Genomic DNA, 25,451 nt, shown 5'->3' with positions numbered 1-25,451 from the left:
ACAATTCTATACATGGATTCTCTGAAAGCTTTAGCCCTTGCAGCTCTCCAGCACAGCCTCAAACAAGCGACAACTAAACAAGGAACAACACTGTATTTACCCATACGGAGCTGTGTCTCCGGTCGTGTTGGAGCTCATGTTGTTGAGGAAGCGTTCCTGGCGGACATGGATGGTTCCAGGACCCGTGACCCTGACAGTGACGAGAGGGTAGTTCATCTGTGTAACCCAGGGTTCAAAGATGTCTGTCATGTTGATGGGAGTGCCTTCAGCTACAGATTGCTGTGTATAAAGAATAAACAACATATTTTTAGCAGTTCCGATAGATAAAAAAATACCAATATGCGCTTAAAAGGCAATGTTCTGTATCACTTAGCAATCTTTGTTTTTCGACTGGCGCACACGCATACGCACACACACGCACACACACACACACACACACTTGCTTTACTTTACCATACTCTATCATTATTTGTGTTGCAGATTTTATCATGAACCATATGGATAAATAATCCATACAAAACTAATACCAAAACTGAACTGGTCATTTCAGCATGGATTGGGATTGAATTGATTTGAGAAAATGAGGTACTGCAGAAATTTGGTTGAAGTATCGCTAAAAACACAACTGCGCGAGGGCCTGGCGCCGTAACACACCAACATGACATGCACATGCGTCATCATTTGTTGGGCTATAAAAACGTTAGGTTTGCATTTGCATGTATTCTTACAGCAAGTGAACAGAAAAAACATGTCACGACTGACGGAAGCCCAACGATACAACCCCATCGGGAATCTTATTCCAGCTTGTTTCAGGTATTTCCATGTAGCACTGTGGAACGTTGACATAAAATTGTGACGTACCTCCGTCAAAGCGTTGAATAAGTCCTTATGTTCAGCAACGCCGTACTGATGTCTCTTCAAATACAGCTGAAAGAGGAAAAGAGGCTTTAAAGCAAACTATTAACTTACCATTTCATCTTCCATTATCCAGTTTTGACATCGACAATCTAATCTATTAAATACCCTGGGCACTATCGCCACCATAACTTCGTTACGAAACTGACCTTATCACTTATCACTTCTGAACGGCACACATCCACGTTAAACATTGCAGCCACGTTCGAGCGAGCCCTCTATATTTAATCACAACAGAACATTTTTTTTAAATGAACCTTTTGTTGGAAAAGTATTAAGTGTATTTAGTATCAAGACATGGGGAGTGAAGTCCCCCGCTGCAAGATGTTTCCAGCTTTATTTGATGATAAGGCCAGCCCTCATGAAGAGGGGGCACGAATTTTCCATTTCGCTGTGCAGAGTTACTCCTCTTGGGTACGCCAGGATCCTATATATGCTCGTAGGTTCGAATCCCGTTTTGTTCCAAATTTGATGTGGGTTTGCCAGCACAAAACAGTGCTCGTGGGCTTCACCAAAGTGATAAATGTCAGAGACCTGCATTACTTTGGGTTTCCGCCTACATAAAGTTGGCACGCTGTGATATAACTGGAATGCTGTTTAAACCAGTGTTATACCCAATACACATACTCACACTCAATCAAAAATGGCTAAATTTGATTGGGTGGCTATTTTTACCGTCGTGTATTCGAATCGGACTCACTTAAACTATGTAATACAGATATATGCTGGACGAGACAGAGTGATGGACAAGGACTGGATCTGCCACAAGCCAACATTCTACCCGCTGAGCTAATGCCGTTCAGGTAAGAGTACATACTTTACTTATTAAGGAAAGTGATTTATTACTGTTTAAATACTGGGCCAATAAATTGTGATTCCAAAATGTCTTGCGAATACAGGCAACACATATATTACCTCATACTGTTATTATAGTAAGCGAGCCAAAACAGTGAGAGTAAGCCATTGGGTATGAGCTATCACTCCATTCACTCTAGTGTTGGAATAAACGTTCATTTCAGTGATTTCCAAGCTACAAATGACATCATTTCTTGTCAATGTAATACATTTCTCGTTAGCCTACATGGGTACACCGTTGCTTACACTCATCAAATGTGTCTATTTCTATTTAATAAACATGCATAACATGGCTTCGTCCTTCTATAAGTAATTACATATACTGTTTTACCCAAATAGAAAAATAAACTGGGGGACTAAATACGTAACCCGAGTTGTTGTTCTTTATATAGTTGGAAAGCGAAAGGACAGTTGTTAAATTTGACTATGTGTATTTAACCATCACCCATTCCTGCAACAGTTTGTAAAACGAAATGTGTGAAATATTGGTAATTTTGTGTCAAAATAATTGGTTCAACGAAAACTTGGGTAAGAAGCGAATTTTCAACCAAATGACCCCTACCATGTTTGAAATATTCTTAATTGTGCCGAAAAAAGAAAGATTATTGATTTAAAAAAAAAGATGTTGCGTATTATACCAATATTGTTTTATGTTTAAACTTAAGTTTTAAGTTTCAAATCAAATTTATGTTAAAAAAGCCATAAGTAATTGAGTGCTGACTAAGCGCCAGTACAGCTTATCCTTGGATATTAAATCGATAACTTTCAATTAAAAATCAAACATTTGATAAAATCATCTGAGATGTATAGTTTCCTTTGCCCCTTAGATAAGTCATATTTTAAGGCTTTCACTTCATCAAAATACCGTGCCGTGCACAGTTCGGTCGACTGCAGGATTTGTAGAGCATGTGCACCACCAACTCGTTGTCAATAGATATTTTCCAAATCTTCTCATGTTTTTAATCAAGTTGCTCACGTGATTTGATGCATTTCGCGATGTAAGACCCGTTTTATCACAAAATAGATCTTGATTATCGATCAGATCGTCTTGACCGGGCGCAACCATTTTGTGTGAAGCAAACGCAAGTGATACGAGAGGTGGAATCTGATTGGTCCTTAGGAGAGGCTTAGAAGGGACACAATTGGTAATAGCCACTGGTGGCGCAACGATCGAGCCCATTAATTCCAGCCTAGTTCGGCAAGAGTGGAAACTGAACTTTTAAAATCAGTTAACTCTCTTGCCTCGGGAAGATGGACACAGAAGGATAAGGGCCGTTTTAGGCACACTGGAAATGTCCAATTGAGAAAATCAACATTGGGGTCCAACATGAATGTTTTGCCATATGTACTGTACATTTATACTTACCGCTTAATCTTTATTTTCTCAAGAAAATCATCCAGAGTCAAAGACTGAAATATTTCGGAAATCAGCATTTTGGATTAACTGACACATTTAGTGTTGTAATAGGTCCAAAACAACATGTGTTGAAATGAACAAAGTCTAGGCTCCTTGACATGAACCAGGGTGTACTCTGCTATCAATATCACTGTTTTTGTACACGTTCTAAAATCAAACCATACTTACGTTCAGCCCTCTGATGAAAAGTTCCTCTCCCATGGTGAAGTGCATCATTCGAACGACGCACGCTCCCTACAAGGTATAGCATCATGGTTTGATTTAAATTTACATCATGTATACATGTACAACGCACGTGAATAGATTATAATGCTTGGTTCAACCTTCGAGGTAACGGGCAGAGAACTGAGCACATGTTTGGGGATCATTAACGAGACGCATATAAAATACCTTTGGACTCTCGTTTAACATAAAACGGCCGATGTAATGTGACCATGTACTAAATGCGTCTTAAAAGTGTCTCATATAATCACTCATTGTATGCCAACCCATATCCTCACAGTGCTAATTTGAAGTAAATATGGAAACAACCTGTTCATATTAAAACAATAATTGACTGATGGCAATATAATTCAATCACGTTAAAAGTGGCGTTATACCTGACACACTCATTTTGTGTTAAATATGTTACGATATGCAGTTTATTTGACGCATAATTCGATATTACAATCATAGTCTGTTTGAACATCCACTTACCCACTCAACCATTTCATGTAACAAGTAACAACCTCAAGAGTGTTAATCTGAGTAGAACCTCAAACAACCGTTACAGAACTTTCAACACAAAACTAAAAACCCAGCTCCCCCCAGAATGACGGTTAGGAGAAGGTCGAAATGACGTCGTCGAAACCAATAAAGTATTGTCCACACAAGAAATGACAGAACTCGCCCGGAATGAGGTTTGTGAGACACTTAGCAGAAGGTCGAAATGACGGTGTCGAAACCAATAAAGTATTGTCCACACAAGAAATAAGACAGACCTCGCCTGGAATGAGGTTTATTAGACACTTAACCGAAGGTCGAAATGACGTCGTCGAAACCAATTAAGTATTGTCCACACAAGAAATAAGACAGAGCTCGCCCGGAATGAGGTTTGTGAGACACTTAGCAGAAGGTCGAAATGACGGTGTCGAAACCAATTAAGTATTGTCCACACAAGAAATAAGACAGAGCTCGCCTGGAATGAGGTTTGTGAGACACTTAGCAGAAGGTCGAAATGACGGTGTCGAAACCAATTAAGTATTGTCCACACAAGAAATAAGACAGAGCTCGCCTGGAATGAGGTTTGTGAGACACTTAACCGAAGGTCGAAATGACGTCGTCGAAACCAATAAAGTATTGTCCACACACGAAATGACAGAGCTCGCCCAGAATGAGGTTTGTGAGACACTTAGCAGAAGGTCGAAATGACGGTGTCGAAACCAATAAAGTATTGTCCACACAAAAAATAAGAGAGACCTCGCCCGGAATGAGGTTTGTGAGACACTTAGCAGAAGGTCGAAATGACGATGTCGAAACCAATTAAGTATTGTCCACACAAGAAATAAGACAGAGCTCGCCCGGAATGAGGTTTGTGAGACACTTAACAGAAGGTCGAAATGACGGTGTCGAAACCAATAAAGTATTGTCCACACAAGAAATAAGACAGAGCTCGCCCGGAATGAGGTTTGTGAGACACTAAGCAGAAGGTCGAAATGACGGTGTCGAAACCAATTAAGTATTGTCCACACAAGAAATAAGACAGAGCTCGCCCGGAATGAGGTTTGTGAGACACTTAACAGAAGGTCGAAATGACGGTGTCGAAACCAATAAAGTATTGTCCACACAAGAAATAAGACAGAGCTCGCCCGGAATGAGGTTTGTGAGACACTTAACAGAAGGTCGAAATGACGGTGTCGAAACCAATTAAGTATTGTCCACACAAGAAATAAGACAGAGCTCGCCCGGAATGAGGTTTGTGAGACACTAAGCAGAAGGTCGAAATGACGGTGTCGAAACCAATAAAGTATTGTCCACACAAGAAATAAGACAGAGCTCGCACGGAATGAGGTTTGTGAGACACTAAGCAGAAGGTCGAAATGACGGTGTCGAAACAGACCTCGCCCGGAATGAGGTTTGTGAGACACTAAGCAGAAGGTCGAAATGACGGTGTCGAAACCAATAAAGTATTGTCCACACAAGAAATAAGACAGACCTCGCCCGGAATGAGGTTTGTGAGACACTAAGCAGAAGGTCGAAATGACGGTGTCGAAACCAATAAAGTATTGTCCACGCAAGAAATAAGACAGACCTCGCCCGGAATGAGGTTGTGAGACACTTAGCAGAAGGTCGAAATGACGGTGTCGAAACCAATAAAGTATTGTCCACGCAAGAAATAAGACAGAGCTCGCCCGGAATGAGGTTTGTGAGACACTTAGCAGAAGGTCGAAATGACGGTGTCGAAACCAATAAAGTATTGTCCACACAAGAAATAAGACAGAGCTCGCCTGGAATGAGGTTTGTGACACTTAGCAGAAGGTCGAAATGACGATGTCGAAACCAATAAAGTATTGTCCACACAAGAAATAAGACAGAGCTCGCCTGGAATGAGGTTTGTGAGACACTTAGCAGAAGGTCGAAATGACGGTGTCGAAACCATTAAGTATTGTCCACACAAGAAATAAGACAGAGCTCGCCTGGAATGAGGTTTGTGAGACACTTAGCAGAAGGTCGAAATGACGGTGTCGAAACCAATAAAGTATTGTCCACACAAGAAATAAGACAGAGCTCGCCTGGAATGAGGTTTGTGAGACACTTAGCAGAAGGTCGAAATGACGGTGTCGAAACCAATAAAGTATTGTCCACACAAGAAATAAGACAGAGCTCGCCCGGAATGAGGTTTGTGAGACTCTTAGCAGAAGGTCGAAATGACGGTGTCGAAACCAATAAAGTATTGTCCACACAAGAAATAAGACAGAGCTCGCCCGGAATGAGGTTTGTGAGACACTTAGCAGAAGGTCGAAATGACGGAGTCGAAACCAATAAAGTATTGTCCACACAAGAAATAAGACAGACCTCGCCCGGAATGAGGTTTGTGAGACACTTAGCAGAAGGTCGAAATGACGGTGTCGAAACCAATAAAGTATTGTCCACACAAGAAATAAGACAGAGCTCGCCCGGAATGAGGTTTGTGAGGCATTAAGCAGAAGGTCGAAACGACGATTGTGGAAAACATTAAATATTGTAAACAAAACTTCAAACCTTCGGCTCGATGAGTGATCTCTCGACCTCTCTGTAACTCGGAGTCAGTATGCTGTGTCTTAGTGTGATATCCATGTTAAACTGTGGCACTGTTCTCAATGGGCTAGCGCTTTAAAACCGGAATTTAGACCAGAATAGTGCAAGTAACCTCACACAAACACACACACTCACACACAAACACACTCAGAATCATACAAACACATGTACTTGCATGTCTGTATAAAAGTGAAAAAATCGTCAGCGTGACGTTAAACCTCATCCCCCGACCCACTCCACCTAACTCCCCAGTCACACATACCTTTGAGTATGTGATGGTGTCGAAGGAGCCCTCCACTTCAGCGTTACTCTCGACATCGTTCGTCATTGGGTGCGACGTCTGCACTCCGTCGACGACCATCGCAGCATGCATGGACTGGACTACGAACTGCTCCGTCTGTGGCAGAGAAGAACATACCATCAGTTTGTATGCATGTTGTCTGTTTGTTGTTAAACGCCGTACTCAGCACTATTCCAGCTCGATGACGTTGCCAGTGAACAATCGATTCTGAGACACACAATCCAGTGATTGATAGTATGAGCAACGATCCACGAAGTCGGGGAGGTTGACACGCCATCAATCAGGTCACCGAGTCTCTTCCTTTGAGGCGCCTCTTACGACCAGAATAGGTTGTTCAGGGCCAATATTCTCCCCTGGAATTCTCAAGGGTAGCACTGTATAAGATGACAAATTGACCAATATGGTATTCGGATTGCCACTCACCGATCTCCTGCGTGGGTAGATGGCCTCCACCGCATGGAAGTCCCAGAAAGAAGCGAAGGACTCGTTCAGCCACAGCCACCACCACCATTTGGGGGACACGATGTTGCCGAACCACTGCAACATTCAAAGAGCAATAGATACACTCACGGAGAAACACGATACACTATACCACAACAGCAATATACTGGTTTACACACATGAAGAAACACGATATACTATACCTCAACAGCAATATACTGGTTTACACACATGAAGAAACACGATACACTATACCTCAACAGCAATATACTGGTTTACACACATGGAGAAACACGATACACTATACCTCAACAGCAATATACTGGTTTACACACATGGAGAAACACGATACACTATACCTCAACAGCAATATACTGGTTTACACACATGAAGAAACACGATACACTATACCTCAACAGCAATATACTGGTTTACACACATGGAGAAACACGATACACTATACCTCAACAGCAATATACTGGTTTACACACATGGAGAAACACGATACACTATACCTCAACAGCAATATACTGGTATACACACATGGAGAAACACGATACACTATACCTCAACAGCAATATACTGGTATACACACATGAAGAAACACGATAGTCTATGCCTAACAAGCCAATAGTCAGTTATTGCACTCCTTTCTGGGACGCAATAAGTGAGTTCTATTTTACGGCGTGTCAGCTTAAACAAGCGGAAATTACAACAATGTGGAATCAAATTTTCATTTACTTTCCAACAAGTCTTACTTTCCAACAAGCCTTATTTCCCCACTTTAGTGAGTGAGTGAGTTGGGTTTAACGCCGCTTTTAACAGTATTCCAGTTATATCAGGGCGTGTCAGATTAATGCGGGAAGAAAGTCCAGACATTTACCACTTCGGCGAAACCTACGAGGACAGGTATGGTGCTGAAAAACCTAGAAACATAATCGGGGCGAACCGGGATTCGAACCCACAGTCATAGGTTTCTGGCGTGCCCAAGGGACGCAACTCTGCTCAGCGAATCGCGGCGCCTTAAACAACCGGGCCACTCGTGTCCCCACTTTGTTTCATTCTAAAAGAACAGGGCGTATTTTCCTTTCTTTCACTCTGCCAACAATTATTTTCAGAGATCGCTTGATAAATTCAAAACGTCAACGTTAGAGAAAAATCAGTCTCGATGTCTCGATTATCTGCCCAAACTGATTCCACATGGCGTAACAGGCAATGTTTTAATGCCTCTGAATGTGTCTTTCCATGAGGTGAGGTGAAATGGGGTTTGACGTCGCGTTCAAGATTATTGCGATGTGCATGCTTGTCAGGACAAATGCCGATGTTCATAGCGCTTGCCCACTGGGATAACACGCCGCAGTTTAACATGAATATCCCCACTCAAACACAGTTTAGTGATTCCGAGACGACCAGTCCTTGTTTGGCCCCTTAATGCCGAGCGCCAGGCAGGGTAACAACAAGTACCATCTTTTGGTTTGAAGTTCTCCTGGCGGACGCTCTACCACTTTACCACGGAGGGTGTCCTTTCCATGAAATTGAAAATGCCCCGAAAAAACCCATTAACTTGGCTGATGGTACATTTATATTGCTTGACATGGAGGTGACATTCATAATATTTAAAATCGAAATCACCATGTTTCAGCCAACCGTTTTGAAAAGAAATCGTAAGCCAACTACAATGTCGGAGGCCTTTTGAGTCTGAAGACATTTCAAATTGAATATTTTACTGGTTATTAGGAAGAAAATGAAATGGCTTTGATTAGAGTTTCTTTGTTTGTTGTTTAACGCCGCACTCAGCAATACTCCAGCTCTATGGCGGCGGTCTATAGATGATCGAGTCTGGACCACCACTCTCTGCAATTGGGATACGATGACATGCATCAACCAAGTCAGCGAGCCTGACCACCCGATCCCGTTAGTCGCCTCTTACGACAAGCATAGTCGTCTTTTACGGCAAGCATGGGTTGCTGAAGACCTATGCTACCCCGGATCTTCACGGGTCGCACTGTAGGGTTGAAGGTCGAACGTAATTGATCCACGCCGTTTCGATCTCCTACCCCGATGTTCGACGTCTTGAGCCTGTCCCACGATGTTTGCAGTTGTCATTGAGCTGTACAAGGGGATATCGATGACGTGTTAAACTGATTTATGACCCGTCACATAAACTCAAAGTGTGCTCAACCGTGCATAAACCTCAATACCCGCTCTAGAGTAGCGGTTGGAGTAAAGGTGGTGATAAATTAACCGTGACATATATTTTCTCCCCAACTTGATTCCTAGGCTTGTCGTTCGAGGCATAATGGATTGGGAGTCAGACAGACTTTCTTTCTTTCTGTTTTTTTTGTTTTTTGTTTTTGTTTAGGGGAATGTGTGTTGTTGTTGTTGTTTTTCTTTGGGACGGTTACTGCGTGTCATCACTAGCTTGTCTTCCCTCGCTTACTTTCAATCGTTTCCATGTAGTAGGGCGCCTATCCGGAAAGCGTAAGGTCGTGGATTCGATCCCCGATCGCGTCGTACCAAAACACGTTAAAAGATGGTAATTGTTGTTACCCTACCTGGCGCTCGGCATTAAGGGCCTAAAACAAGGACTGGTCGGTTTGGAGTCAGTTTACTTTGAGTGAGTGAGTGAGTTAAAGTTTAGCGTCGCATCGGCATTACAGTTTACTGTTAAACTGGAGCATGGTATCGCAGTTGACTTTAGTCCAAGCAGCCACATACATACACGTGTATCTAAATGAGTGCAAAAATCTTGAACGCGACGCAAAACCCATTTCACCTCAACTCAACTCCCAGCCGCCGTCATGTTGCTTGGATATTACTGGTGCGGGTTAAACAACAAATAAGTGCATAATAAGTTACTTTCATGCTGATTGGCTAATTGTTCCATTATCTTAAACATAGTCTTGATATATATATATATATCAAAATGTTAAGGTTAGATCCTAATTATCATCACTATTCCAACTTTTTCAGTTTTTAATCCGAAATAACTTGTGTCTTGCGTGTAACTAGTACAGCAAACTAACCTTAATTATATAACCGTTGTCTTTTCATTGTGACGTCATGTAACCGATGACGTCACATTGGTCTGCCAGGCATTGTGATGCAATTTTATTGCAGCGATCTCTTCCTGGAAATGTTGGTTGATCTCACCCGTCTTTCACGTGACAGCCAGGATGATAGATATAACACGTTCTCTTTCGAATCGGGCTCCAAACGAAGCAAGGGTGTTGAATGGGTCCAGAGTTGCTATTACAGAATACGTTGTGTGCCCTACATTATTTACCTCATCACCGACCCGTCGACTACCATGGCAGTAAATCGACTGTGGTTAAATCAACCGGGAGTCACGACATTTACTCCTATTTTATTGAACTCTTGCAGTTTAAAGAGAGAATGAAGTGTTTGAATGCACAATGACTTGTCAACGCCCTTGTCTGAAGCTTGGAGAACTTTTAAAACCTCCAGTGTTTTATTAGAGCGGAGTTTTGTCAGAGAGTACAAATATGTGTTTTGATTGCTTATAATATCACACATATGAAGTTGAACATTTTCCGTCAGTCTCATAGATAGTGTGTAATAGTGCTGGCCCTGTCTTGGTGGGAGGTTGGTCTTAGGACTGTATCATATTTTGCTGACCCTCTCATATTATGGTTTTTAAATAACATTTTTGCATGCCCACACCCACGCGCCTACACCCTACTACACTAGTACTCAATCATACAAGTAACATTTTTCAAAAGTGATAATCAGCAAAGCAGCTAAATCGACTGTGGTTAAATCAACCGAGAGTCATGACATTTACTCCAATTTTATTGAACTCTTGCAGTTTAAAGAGAGAATGAAGTGTTTGTATGCACAATGACTTTTCAACGCCCTTGTCTGAAGCTTGGAGAACTTTTAAAACCTCCAGGCCTAGTGCTGGCCCTGTCTTGGTGGGAGATTGGTCTTAGGACTTAATCATATTTTGCTGACCCCCTCATTTTATGGTTTTTAAATAACATTTTATCAGGCCCACACCCACGCCCCTACACCCCACTAAACTCAATCATATATGTAACATTTTTTCAAAAGTTATAATCAGCAAAACACTCTGTTGAACTCATAATCGTTCAAATCTTTCGAAGTGACGAAATTTCTCTATATTTATTTACAGTCGTAATTGTGACGCTACGCCTGCGGATGTGGTACATATTTGTACCTGTTTGGCAACATGGTGACTTGAAGCACTTATACTGCTTATCAAGCGAGTGAGTGAGTGAGTTGGGTTTAACGCCGTTTGTAACCTTATTCCAGTTATATCACGGCGTGTCAGCTTAATGTGGGAGGAAAGCCCGAAGTGGTTCAGGTCTCAGATGCTTACCACTTCGGTGAAACCCACGGGCACGGGTCTGGTGCTGACAAACCTATAGAAACATAATCGGGGCGAACAGGGAATCGAACCCACAATCATAGGTTTCTGGCGACTGGGGCACCTGTGCCTCCTACTGCTGATCAAACCAACCGTGGAACCAGTTTAACCTTGACCTACCTGGTGAGTAATCTCGTGCGAGATCACCTCCACGATCCAGCTGTCTTGAGATGCTGTGGACACGCCCACCTCGTATAGGAGCGTCTCCCTGTAGGTTATGAGACCCCAGTTCTCCATGGCCCCGGATGTAAAGTCGGGGATGGCGATGTTGTCTGCACAGATGGTATTATTTTTATAGAGAGCAATACATACAAACAGGTATTGTGGAATGGAACACACTTGGGATGACCACCACAGTTTCACAACGTGTGTGAGAGCCATGTTTTGACACACAGAAGGCGCTCCATACAGAAATCCAGAGTTAAACACGGGCACAAAGCAGTACACAGATACACAGTACAAACAAACAAGGAAATAGGAGTACACACACCTGCACAAAACGCCACACAAATGCACAAAGACACACACATGTCCAAAACAAACAAAGACACACAAGGACACACAAATACACAAAGACATCCAAATGCACATAGACACACAAATCTTAAATACACACAGAGACACAAACTCACAGAACACACAAATACATAAAACTCACAAATACACAAAGACACACAAGTACATAAAGACATACAAATGCACAAACACACACACATTCAGAAAGACACACGAATGGACAAAGTCACACAAATGCACAAAGACACAAATACACAAAGACACACAAATGCAAAAAACACACAAATACAAAAAACACTCAAATGCACAAAGACACACAAATGCACAAAGACACACAGATGCACAAAGACACACAAATACACAAAGACACACAGATGCACAAAGACACACAGATGCACAAAGACACACAAATACACAAAGACACACACATGGACAAAGACACACAAATACACAAAGACACACAGATGCACAAAGACACACACATGGACAAAGACACACAAATACACAAAGACACACAGATGCACAAAGACACACAGATGCACAAAGACACACAAATACACAAAGACACACAGATGCACAAAGACACACACATGGACAAAGACACACAAATACACAAAGACACACATATGCACAAAGACACACACATGGACAAAGACACACAAATACACAAAGACACACAGATGCACAAAGACACACACATGGACAAAGACACACAAATACACAAAGACACACAGATGCACAAAGACACACACATGGACAAAGACACACAAATACACAAAGACACACAGATGCACAAAGACACACAAATGCACAAAGACACACAGATGCACAAAGACACACAGATGCACAAAGACACACAGATGCACAAAGACACACACATGGACAAAGACACACAAATACACAAAGACACACACATGGACAAAGACACACAAATACACAAAGACACACAGATGCACAAAGACACACAGATGCACAAAGACACACACCTGGACAAAGACACACAAATACACAAAGACACACAGATGCACAAAGACACACACATGGACAAAGACACACAAATACACAAAGACACACACATGGACAAAGACACACACATGGACAAAGACACACAAATACACAAAGACACACAGATGCACAAAGACACACACATGGACAAAGACACACAAATACACAAAGACACACAGATGCACAAAGACACACACATGGACAAAGACACACAAATACACAAAGACACACAGATGCACAAAGACACACACATGGACAAAGACACACAAATACACAAAGACACACAAATGCACAAAGACACACACATGGACAAAGACACACAAATACACAAAGACACACAGATGCACAAAGACACACACCTGGACAAAGACACACAAATACACAAAGACACACAGATGCACAAAGACACACACATGGACAAAGACACACAAATACATAAAGACACAGATGCACAAAGACACACAAATTCAGAAGACACACAAATACATAAAGACACACTGATGCACAAAGACACACAGATACATAAAGACACACAGATGCACAAAGACACACACATGGACAAAAACACACAAATACACAAAGACACACAGATGCACAAAGACACACACATGGACAAAGACACACAAATACACAAAGACACACAGATGCACAAAGACACACAGATGCACAAAGACACACAAATACACAAAGACACACAGATGCACAAAGACACACACATGGACAAAGACACACAAATACACAAAGACACACAGATGCACAAAGACACACACATGGACAAAGACACACAAATACACAAAGACACACAGATGCACAAAGACACACACATGGACAGAGACACACAAATACACAAAGACACACAGATGCACAAAGACACACAGATGCACAAAGACACACAAATACACAAAGACACACAGATGCACAAAGACACACACATGGACAAAGACACACAAATACACAAAGACACACAGATGCACAAAGACACACACATGGACAAAGACACACAAATACACAAAGACACACAGATGCACAAAGACACACAGATGCACAAAGACACACAGATACACAAAGACACACAAATACACAAAGACACACAGATGCACAAAGACACACACATGGACAAAGACACACAAATACACAAAGACACACAGATGCACAAAGACACACAGATGCACAAAGACACACAGATGCACAAAGACACACAGATGCACAAAGACACACAGATACACAAAGACACACAAATACATAAAGACACAGATGCACAAAGACACACAAATTCAGAAGACACACAAATACATAAAGACACACTGATGCACAAAGACACACAGATACATAAAGACACACAAATACATAAAGACACACAAATGCACAACAACACAGTTACAAAAAGATTCAGAGACAGTGTGTCGTCAGTATCTGCATGTGAAATTAACCTCAGTTTGATACAAGGCTATACCTGATGATCCTCCAGATGGCCACAACGACTTCAGATATTTAATGAAATTAAAAAGCGTATTTAAAAAACTTTTGCCACATATTTGATACAAAAGATGTCAGTACACGGCATCTGTATTTCAATATGATTTTGTCACTTTCTGAGCGATTTTCAAAAACAGACATCTCATATTTAGATCTTTGGTATTTTAGAGAGATGCCTAATCATTTTCCATTTTCCATGACAACAGTATAATCGTCCACATACCAAGTTTAGTGATTGGGTAGTCAGGCTCGAATGTCTTCTCGAACCAGTCGAACAGAGCAATGCCATACTTCTGGGCCCTGTCGGCGTGCTGCACGGCATTAGGGCGGGCCAGCGTGCGGTACTGCAACGACATGGAACACGTCATCATCATCATCATCTCCGCCATTGTCATCGATTATCATCATCATCATCATCATACACGTGTGTGTGTGTGTGTGTGCGTGCGCGTGTGTGCGTGTGTGTGTGCGTGCGTGCGTGCGTGCGTGCGTGCGTGTGAGAACTTACATCATTTTCCTCCCACATCAAGTTGACACAACGTGATATAACTACAAAGCAGTTCAAGGCCGGCGTTAAACAAGACTGCCTCGCTCTCTCCATTAAAACGTCATTATTGTACAGAAAGTACTATGTTGGTTCAACGACAACCTTAATCGACAGCTTCCACTTCTACTACCGGAAATTAATAAGAGTTATCAATTGCGTGTGTGCATGTGTGTGGATGAACGTTGTTTACGTTGTTTATTTGTTTTATGCAAATTGTGTGAATGACGGGTGCGGCCGGTAGGACAGGACCCTTTTCGCGAATCCCTTGTATCATCATTGATTTTCAGTGGTCAATTCATATTATTTTCACAGCTATTTTGTCCTTTACGCAAAATGGAATCTGTCTCGGCGTGTACTCTGAACTGGGTACTCTTTTGCATTGACATTTCATATTATCGTCACAGTCGTCAGTATCCCATGCATTTGACGGCGGTCGTTAAATCATCGAATCTGGAGAAACCTGACCTCTGTCGGATTGCATGCTGTGCGATGATATAACTCGATTAAGGGACCAGCCAACATTTGTTATTCAGGGGTGTTTTGTTTGTTTTGTTGTTTTGTTTGTTTTGTTTTTTGTTGTTGATTGTTTTGTTGTTGTTGTTGTTATTGTGTTGTTGTTGTTGTTGGTTGGTTTTTTGTTTTTTGGTGTTTTGTTTTTTTTTTGGGGGGGGGGGGGGGGGGGGGGGGGGGGTATTGAAGAAAATAAATTGTCCCCGAAAATTCTTGTAAAGAAGGAAAGAAAAATCGCCTTCCAAAGAAAGTACATTGTTCCGAGGTGTTCATTTAAAAAAAAAATCAGGCTCTTAGTTTAAAATAAAATACTACCTGGTTTTGTAGCTGTAGCTGAATCCTTACGGTTAAATATAGAAGAGGGGCCAGTAGTCACACACGATTATACGAGGATCAATATTTACCCGGCAGATTCAGGGCAGTTCTGTCAGCAGTTGTTGTGTGAGACACGCACAACGCTTTGTACGGATAACGGGTAAACATCACCATCCCCATACACTCCAACGTACTGTCATGTGTACATAGCCCGAGGTTGTGGCTCATATTTTCATATAGAACTCATGTGATATATGTTTGTTCAGTTTAAATCAGAATATTCACATGACTTAACTGTTTTTGTGTGCAAACTGTTTCACGACGTTTTTGCAATAAGTTTGAAACAACCTGGTCGGGTGTAACTACAGTAGACTACGGTTATAACGAACCAAAGGAACCTCTAATTTTAGTTCGTTATAACCGTAGTTCGTTATAAGCATATATACAACATGTATACAACAAATGGCCGGGATTAAGAAATAAGTTCGTTATATCGGTCAGTTCGTTATAAGCGTGTTCGTTATAAACGTAGTTAACTGTATATGGAAAGGATGTCGGAAGGGCGGTGAAGCAATAAACAGCACGTCTCCCTTTCAACAGAATGTTTCATCATTATAAAGACGACACACTACTAATGGTGCAATTGATAATCAACCAGGAATTCACTGGCCTTTCTGAACGTGCATTTCACGTTGAGACAACTTTGTCATCGTGCCAAATTTTAGAGAACTTATATGTCAACCATAACATGGTTGAAGTCGGAGCAGAATCAACAGATTTTCATACTTTCTCCATTACGTAATCCATATCTAGTTGTAGAGGTCTGGCTTACCCGTGATGTAAAATTACATTCAGGCAAACCCTTCAAGGAGGTCATCGAACAATACTCAAAGGCTGGAAGACCTGGAGTAACACGTGACGTAAATACGTCACAATGGAATTGGCATCACCAGGAGACCAGTGTTAAAACAACCAGATAGGACATACGTGTATAGCAACCCAGTGTCGCTTGGAACAGCTGGATGGTGGAAGCTGGTGTAAAACTCATGGGACAAGGCGTGAAGTTACCGTTATATTTGAGGTGGTGTTTTCCCATTGGTCAAAGTCGCATACGATGAAGGCGAGGAGATATGTTGACATTGCCGGTGTCGTTGCAAACTTATCAGCTGTATAGTCGCCTCTGTAAATGACAACATGCACGCGATGATACAACAGCTTTAATAGGAGATTTCACCAGTTAATTGTATGATGGAGGATACACTTGAGCGTCGGAGTAGTTTTCAATTTACAAATATTAAAGTGGTTAGGAAAGTGAAATTGAAGTTAAACAAGAATTTTATCAGGTGAAAAACCAGATACTTCCTCGCTATACTTCATCTCTATACCACCTCACTATACCACCTCACCTGGTCTCACTCTACACAGCGTCTGTATTGGTCTTGTAGTTCCTCACTATACCACCTCACCTGGTCTCATTGGACATAGCTTCTGTGTTGGTCAGTGTCCGGTAGTTCCGTCCAGTGGTCATCTTCCTGACCAAGGTAATATCAAAGGTCGCCTTCAGAGCTGGTTCATCAAAGCATGGGAACGCTTTCCTCGCATGGGGTGCCTCGAACTGGGTGGTTGCTAAGTAACTGAACGATAAACAAATATTATTTATCCAGATGCCCCGAGTACTCTTTTACGAAACCTCAAAATTAGATTACAAAAAATGCGGTTTTCACGAAAATATGTAGAACACCAACGCACAAAATGTCGTTCATTCATGCAGGCATCGACATGGGTAAGCAAATCCTAAAAGAATAGTTTAATATAAGGGTAACGCAATTTTTCAGGGCATTATTATTTGCAGAAGCCCGAGGTCTTCAATTAACTGCCCGACGAAGGAGAAAGACCCTGAAAAATAGCGTTACCGTTATTATAGCTAAAATGGATCGAATTCGTTATGAAATATAAAGAAACAACAATATCGGTTTTGAAACATTTACTGCAATCAACACAAATGTCACTGACCCACTTTTACAAATATGGAAACGTCATAGAACAAACAAGATGACGTCACTATTGAACGTGACGTCACCTATCCCTATCCTATGACGTCACCTAACAATGGGCGTGATAATGGCCCGTCGCCAAGCAGTATGATGGCATTATCACGTTGCAGTGGCCCGCTCATATTTTATAACATTCGGTCGGTTTAATGATAATTCTATCCATTTTAGCTATAATAATTTATATCTTCATGGTATTCTAAAATCGAAATGTGTCTTTATTTGGCAAATAGAATAGCTCTGACGTCATCTCAGCACCAACGACTTACATGGTTTCATTCAAATCCGTCTTGTAGGAACTGAGATACAGACCCTCCCCGTCGGTTCTCATTTTGGCGTGAAAACTCATCGCGACTTCATATGACCTTCCGGGTTGGAGGTCATTGTCAAGGTGAAGGACGTAAAATTCCCTGACCTCGTCATAACTTGTGCTGACAATAGCCGGGCCCCTATCACTCAGGTTGTCAAGAGGTCGAAAGGATAAAGAGTCGTTATCAATCGTTAGATCTTTTTTGTGCAAGGTCACGTTAGACGTCGCCTCCGTAACGTTGAGGACAATAGAAACTGTCCCGTTAAAAGTAAAGAGAGACGAGTTCGTGCCGTATATCTCGGGTTGGAGTTCAAGGACGTAGTGATAAGGTTTTACAGCCGTTGGGAGACGGTAGTTGATGATGGGGGCTGGTGTTGTAGTAGTCGTTGTTGTAGTGGGCGCTGTTGCTGTAGTGGGCGCTGTTGCTGTTGCTGTTGCTGTTGTTTTCTTGGAACACGCGTCACCTGATGGAAGTCATGCAGTCAACAATATCACATTCAAATCTGACTGAACACATGGTATTCCTTGAACTTTAAATCAAAATTAGTTTAAATATAATTTCTAGGTTTTATATAAATGATACGTACAAGTTGTCCCTACAAGAGACTGATGTCCTTACTGTACTCTCCGCTTATCTAAACTTGCCTATTATAAGGACAGAATTACTATACACCCATGGACTTATCATTCAGCCTTGGAGCAAGGCAAGGTGTTCATTAATATCTGTAATATTTTTCCCCCGATATGTCTAATTTATAAGAAGAGGTACTACCATAAGAGGCCTTCATCCTTACACCTATTTTCTTTAACACAAAAAACAAAATTTAAATATTTGCTTACAAACTTCAAGATCACCGCCATCTACAAGCTCCACGCAGCGTGCCCGGAGTTCCTCCGGCTTGAGTGGAGGTGTCGCTACAGTGGGCGTGTCGCACGTGCAGATAACCTGACCAGGGGATGCCAGGTGAACAACGAGTCCTACCAGCACGGCCAGACATGCGGCCAGAAGCAGAAGGATGAACCCCACCCCATGGCTGATGTAAACTCCGCCGCTGCGCTTCTCGTCTGACATTGGAGCGGTACCGTTTGGGTCGGTGAAGGTATAATCTCGCATTGATTCAGATGCGGTAAACTGGGGAATGGCAAAGGTTGATTATAAAAATACGGATATATCGAAATATGGTTGTATCAAATAACTATAGACATAAGTGACTGTCGAACCTTTTGTCGAACAATTGGATCATACAACTATGGATATGTCGCACACAAGGTGAATCATACAACTACGTTTATTTCGAAATTGTATGGGATTAACTGCGGATATGTCGAATGCATGCATGCACACACATACACAAACACACACAAACACACGCATTCATTAATTCGCACACACTCGCGCACGCACACACACACACTTACACATACACGCACGTACACGCATACACGCATGCATGCACACACATATACACACGCATGCATTAATACACAAACACGCGCGCACGCACGCACGCACACGTACATACACTCACACGCCCCTACACACACACGCATGCATTAATACACACACATATACACACGCATGCATTAATACACACACACGCGCGCACGCACGCACACACACACAACGCCTAACAACTTTACCCCGTATCAATTGTGACATTCTAAGAATATTTTTAAACAACACATATCCTGCTAAACCCTAATATATCGTAAAATGGCCATTTATATATTCTCTTCCAGATGTCAACACAATTAAGAACTTCTATGAAGATAATCATTTCTATCCAAACCAACCTTATTGCGACTCTGAAGTCCAAAAACTCATCCACATGGCCCCCTATCTCACAGCAACTCTGGTTACAGGTCACGTGAACACTCTGTGGACATGCGCAGTGTTGAACGGCTATATATAACAATATATCGTGTCAATATTTTCTTGGTACAGTTTATGCTTCGTGACCTGTGTCTATGCATATGAGGGTGGTTTAACGGGTATTGAGGGTCCCTGGATGTGGAGTGTCGTCTCGGCTTGTATATATACTGTCACTCCTGCGCTTAGGTAAACACAGCATCAGACAGTTGGGTATAAACCCGCTTTGAACTGTAATTCAGTATGAATAAACAATGCCATTTAGAAAGTGGTCAGATGTAACAAATATTATATTTGGGGTAGTAAAGTACAAATTCTAGTGCGGCATTGTCTATCCATAGCTTCCGGCATGGGAGCCGTGTCAATTTAAACCTATCAGAGGAACACACAGAGTACGTGATCTAGACTACCAGTTGTCGGACTTTCATATTAGTGGAAGCCTCGGTGGCTGAGTGGGTTAGATCGCTGACTTTGTGTGCTGGTGATTTGGTGCCTCACTCTGAGAATGTGGGTACGAATCCCGGATGATACTCAATCCTAAAAAGTACTGGAATATGTACTTCACTAAGGAAGTATTATCCCAGATATAACATTTGTTACATTATAATTCAGTACTATCACGGCGAGGAAATATAGAGAAAAGCCCGAAGTGCAGCAAGTCTTAGCCGTGTTACAGCAGGAATATGATGCTGACAAACCAAAAATCATAATCACATTTTGGTGATTCGAACTCACATTCATATCTCCTTGCACGCTTAATTGACGAAACTCTACACAGCGAATTTCGACGCCTCAGGAAGGGATTTGAGGACACGCCATTAAAAATGAACCCCAGTCGAAAGACGCGTCTATTTCGCATAAGGCATTCAAGCTGAAGTACGCATGTCGAAATTACCAGTCACATCACAACAAAGCATAATTGGAATTACTCGCATGATAACGAACAATGGTGTATCGGTGTTAGAGTGACTGCGGGAATTCGTGGTTCGTGAGTCGGCAACATTATTCTTATACGTGACGTCGCTATTTAGGAGATAAACATACTGTGTTTTTTTAATGTAGAGCTAGGTTACCTGTAGATTTAACCCCGCTAAATTGAATTTGGAACCGAACGCGCAGCGAACGCGAACTCTTTGGTGTTAGCAAATGAACTGAGTGAAGCGGCATGGGTTGAGTTCAGTGTTTTGAGTGGGTTATCGATCTAATTACGGAGTCACCGAACAAAATATGGTGCTGTATATACTCAAGCAGTTTGTTTACACCGTAATACTTCATTCAAACATATAACAGGCATTAAAAGCATATAAGCACAGCAACTTGGTAAGCTAACATGAGGTGGGCATCCCTAAAGAAAAAAATGCAAGCTTTGCAAGGCTTTCGCTCTACATCGCGCGTCACCATTATGACGTCATATCGCTCATTGTGACGCAAACAATATTACGTCACAGTCGTATATAGAAAAGCGCCAGAATTCCAAGCTCTCTGTTGTCTCCAAAGGGTAAATACATTCCCTATGTTGATTTCTGTCGTGTTTTTCTGCACGAAATGTATTGCCACACATCCTTTGAATGTTGTAGTAACCGCATCTGTACATTTTGTAACCTGTAATTGTAGATATAATTATTTAAATATGCCTACCGACAATGACTGAAAAATAGTACTATTCTATGAATATTAGCTTCCGCGGTGATGCAGCCGTCAAACCAGCTGTTCAATCAGAGGGGGAATTATTGTGATTTAATAGCCTCTGCTTGACCAATCAGAATCGAGTAAATTCCAAATTCATGGTAGAATACAGTATAATATGGAAGTGTTATCCAGCATCTACTTTGTCATTGAGAACATGTTCAGAAGTACAGCCATCAAATGCTTCTAGTCAATGATGACCACTATCATTAGATCTTTACTTGCCCTCAGCACAGACTCCTTAGTAAAAGCTCTTCAGTGCTTCATTGCTCATCGAGGTCCAGTTAAATAAAATCCACTGTGACAACGGAACTAACTTCAAAGCGGCGCCAGGGAACTTCGTCAAGCAATAGATGATTCGGATCAGTCAAAGTTACATTCTCATCTGCTTCAGCAAGACATCAGATGGAATTTCAATCCATCCTCAGCAAGCTTTGGAAGGAGTGTGGAAAAGGCTGATCAGATCTGCCCGCATTGTCCTGAATCCTCTTCTGCATGAGTTTAGTCAGCAACTGGATGAAGAAATGAACAGAACTGTTCCATGCGAGGTATTAAGAAGCAGCCTTGAATTCAAGACCTCTTACTCCAGTTTCTAGCAATCGATAGGATCTTGATCCACTCACGCCAAATCACCTTCTCATGATGCAACCAGAAGGTTTCCCCCCACACCTGATGAACTTCAGCTCAAAGATATTCATGCGGGTCAGACGCATTTGACATTTAGCAAATGTGTTCTGGTGTTGGTAGACTACCCCTAACAAATTACGAAATGCCTGGACTTGTTTTGCAATAAAACTGCGGTACAACAAAACTCAGTCACTTGGTTGATTGCGTGTCATCGTACCCCGACGGCGTGGATCGTTGTTCACACCATCAACCATGTATTGTTCGATGCTCATGATGTCAGTCACTGGATTGTCTGGCTCAGATTCGATTATTTACAGGCCGCCGTCATATATGGCTTGAGGGCGGAGTTAAACAACAAACATAGAAACATAGAAACAAACAAAGAAACAAACAAGAGTTTTTTTTCTAGTGATGCAGCGGTCAAATTAATTGGTTCTATCAGAGGTGGATATTGTGGTTTGAACACCCTGAATAACCATGCATTGTATATCAAGCAACGAATGTGAACAGATTGCAGATAGTTAGTGGTTCCACCTATGCCTGTACGTTTGGAGTCCAAGAATGTGTGGACGATGCTCTGCGACTGTACCGGGAGTGGATGATGGGCACCGTCAACAACAGGTGAACTCAACAATTTATACATAAAAGAAAAGAAGGAATAAAAGCAGAGTTGAACAAGTTATACATACTAGAAAAGACGGAATATAACGGAATATAAGTAGAGTTGAACAATCAATACATACTAGAAAATAAGGAATAAAAGCAGAGTTGAACAAGTTATACATACTAGAAAAGACGGGATATAAGTAGTGTTGAACAATAAATACATACTAGAAAATAAGGAATAAAAGCAGAGTTGAACAAGTTATACATACTAGAAAAGACGGAATATAAGTAGAGTTGAACAATCAATACATACTAGAAAAGAAGGAATAAAAGTAAAGTTAAACAATTAATACATACCAGAAAAGAAGGAATAAAAGCAGATCTGAACAATTTATACATACTAGAAAAGATGGAATAAAAGTAAAATTAAACAATTAATACATACTAGAAAAGAAGGAATAAAAGCAGAGCTGAACAATAAATGCATACCAGAAATGTAGGAATAAAAGCAGAACTGAACAATTCATACATACTAGAAAAAGAGTAATGAAAGCAGAGCTAAACAATTCATACATGCTGGAAAAGAAGGAATAAAGCAGAGTTGAACAATTAATACATAATAGAAAGGGGGAATAAAATCAGAGTTGAACAATAATTTATTAATTAACTCTAGTAAGGAAGGAAAAAAAGCAGAGCTGAACAATTTATACATACCAGAAAAGAAGGAATAAAAGCAGTGTTGAACAATTTATACATACTAGAAAAGAAGGAATAATAGCAGAGTTGAACGATTAATACATACTAGAAAAGAAGGAATAAAAGCAGAGCTGAACAATTCATACATACTAGAAAAGAAGGAATATAACCATAAGCCAATCATTTGTCATTCAATTGTCAACATTTTTAAAGTTCGAAAATGCCGAGACTCAGCGCTGCCGATCGGAACATCGCCATAGGACGTGTCCAAAGAAGGGAATCGCAGTCTTCTGCTGCACGCCACTTCAACGTCTACCACAACACCATTTGCCGTCTTTGTGACCGATACACACAGTTCAATTCCACTCCAGACCGTCCGAGTAAAAGGCCGACCAAGAGTTACCGCCCTGCACAGGATAGCGACATTCGACTGTTTCACCTACGTCATCGCAATGCCACAGCTACGGAGACTGCAGGACACATCCCTAGATGGAGAAGGATATCGGAACAGACTGTCAGGAACCATCTTCGCGAGGCTGGAATCCGATCCAGAAGACGAGTTATCGCCATGGAATTTTAGAAACTGGAGACGAGTGTGGTTCAGCGATGAATCACGATTTCTCCTTCACCGGCGAGATGGAAGACAACATGTTTTTCGTCGTCGAAATGAGCATTTTTACCCCACATTGTGTACGTGAATTCGGCAATTTCGGTGGCGCTAGTGTCATGGAGTGGGGGCCATATCCTACACCAGGAGACCTGACTTGGTTGTGATTCATTAACATGTGACAGCAAATCGCTACGTGATTCAAATTCTTCAATCTCACCTTCTTCCAATAATTGACCGCCAGAGGGAGCGGTTTCAACAGGACAACGCTCCACCGCACACAGCTCGTGTCACGATAGACTACCTGCATAATGCCAACATTAACGTCTTGCCCTGGCAGTCGAGATCACCAGATCCCAACCCAAACGAACACCTCTGGGATGAACTCGATCGACGTGAACGTCAACCTCAGAACACGCCGCAGACACTCCAATAACTGGCCAAACGCGTTAAAAACAGAATGGCACAAAATTCCGCGGGACAGAATTCGTACACTTATCCAGTCAGTGCCGAGGAGATGCAGAGCCGTGATTGCTGCCCGGGGCGGTCACATGAGATACTGAGTTCAGCGCCACCTTGTAGCCGTATGTGACATGACAATTAACAGTTTTCACTGCCTTTGTACAATGACAACATGTGACTATCGAGCTCCAAAATTTCATATTTGGATCTATGATATTAAATTAAATATATCAACTTTATTTGGTACAATAAATTTACTAAAAATCTACCTGTGCGTTTCTTTTTTTGATGAAATTATATATATGACGTAGATGATGATATTTGTAAACAGTGGAATACAGTCATTACTGCAGATATAAATTGTTGCCTAGTTATCAAAACAATCAGCAAATAGCACCGCTTATTAGCGCTGAGTAGAGTACTTCCTAAAAAACAATAGTGTTTTCCTAAAAACAACACTTAGGTTATATCAATGTTTATTCTGTTTGCGGTGTAAATGTCATCAAACAGGAAGTCCTCACCCCAACAATGGTAATACTACCGGATGTCTA

At 41.5% G+C, this 25,451-nt stretch overlaps 1 protein-coding gene across 2 annotated transcripts in view; it reads right to left on the bottom strand.

Moving 5' to 3' along the window:
* Window positions 1–25,451, bottom strand: part of LOC124140760 (aminopeptidase N-like) — a 79,299-nt gene that overhangs the window by 12,720 nt on the left and 41,128 nt on the right. Inside the window, exons 1-12 of one of the 2 annotated variants that reach the window (XM_046508493.2) lie at window positions 20,141–20,228; window positions 19,187–19,478; window positions 18,306–18,810; window positions 17,452–17,619; window positions 17,054–17,165; window positions 14,837–14,957; window positions 11,737–11,888; window positions 7,188–7,301; window positions 6,726–6,860; window positions 3,356–3,421; window positions 862–927; window positions 101–279 (exon numbers count right to left, since the gene is read on the bottom strand). In XM_046508493.2, coding sequence (XP_046364449.2) covers window positions 101–279; window positions 862–927; window positions 3,356–3,421; window positions 6,726–6,860; window positions 7,188–7,301; window positions 11,737–11,888; window positions 14,837–14,957; window positions 17,054–17,165; window positions 17,452–17,619; window positions 18,306–18,810; window positions 19,187–19,460 — 1,892 coding nt within the window. In that variant the 5' untranslated portion in view covers window positions 19,461–19,478; window positions 20,141–20,228. Of the gene's footprint in view, window positions 1–100; window positions 280–861; window positions 928–3,355; window positions 3,422–6,725; window positions 6,861–7,187; window positions 7,302–11,736; window positions 11,889–14,836; window positions 14,958–17,053; window positions 17,166–17,451; window positions 17,620–18,305; window positions 18,811–19,186; window positions 19,479–20,140; window positions 20,229–25,451 lie in introns of those variants that run through there. The other variant, XM_048386778.1, reaches the window with a different exon arrangement.

This window comes from Haliotis rufescens, unplaced genomic scaffold, assembly GCF_023055435.1.
Source record: "Haliotis rufescens isolate VD_foot unplaced genomic scaffold, xgHalRufe1.0.p SCAF_60, whole genome shotgun sequence".
NCBI lineage: Eukaryota > Metazoa > Mollusca > Gastropoda > Lepetellida > Haliotidae > Haliotis > Haliotis rufescens.
This window is presented reverse-complemented; position numbering and strand designations above follow the sequence as displayed.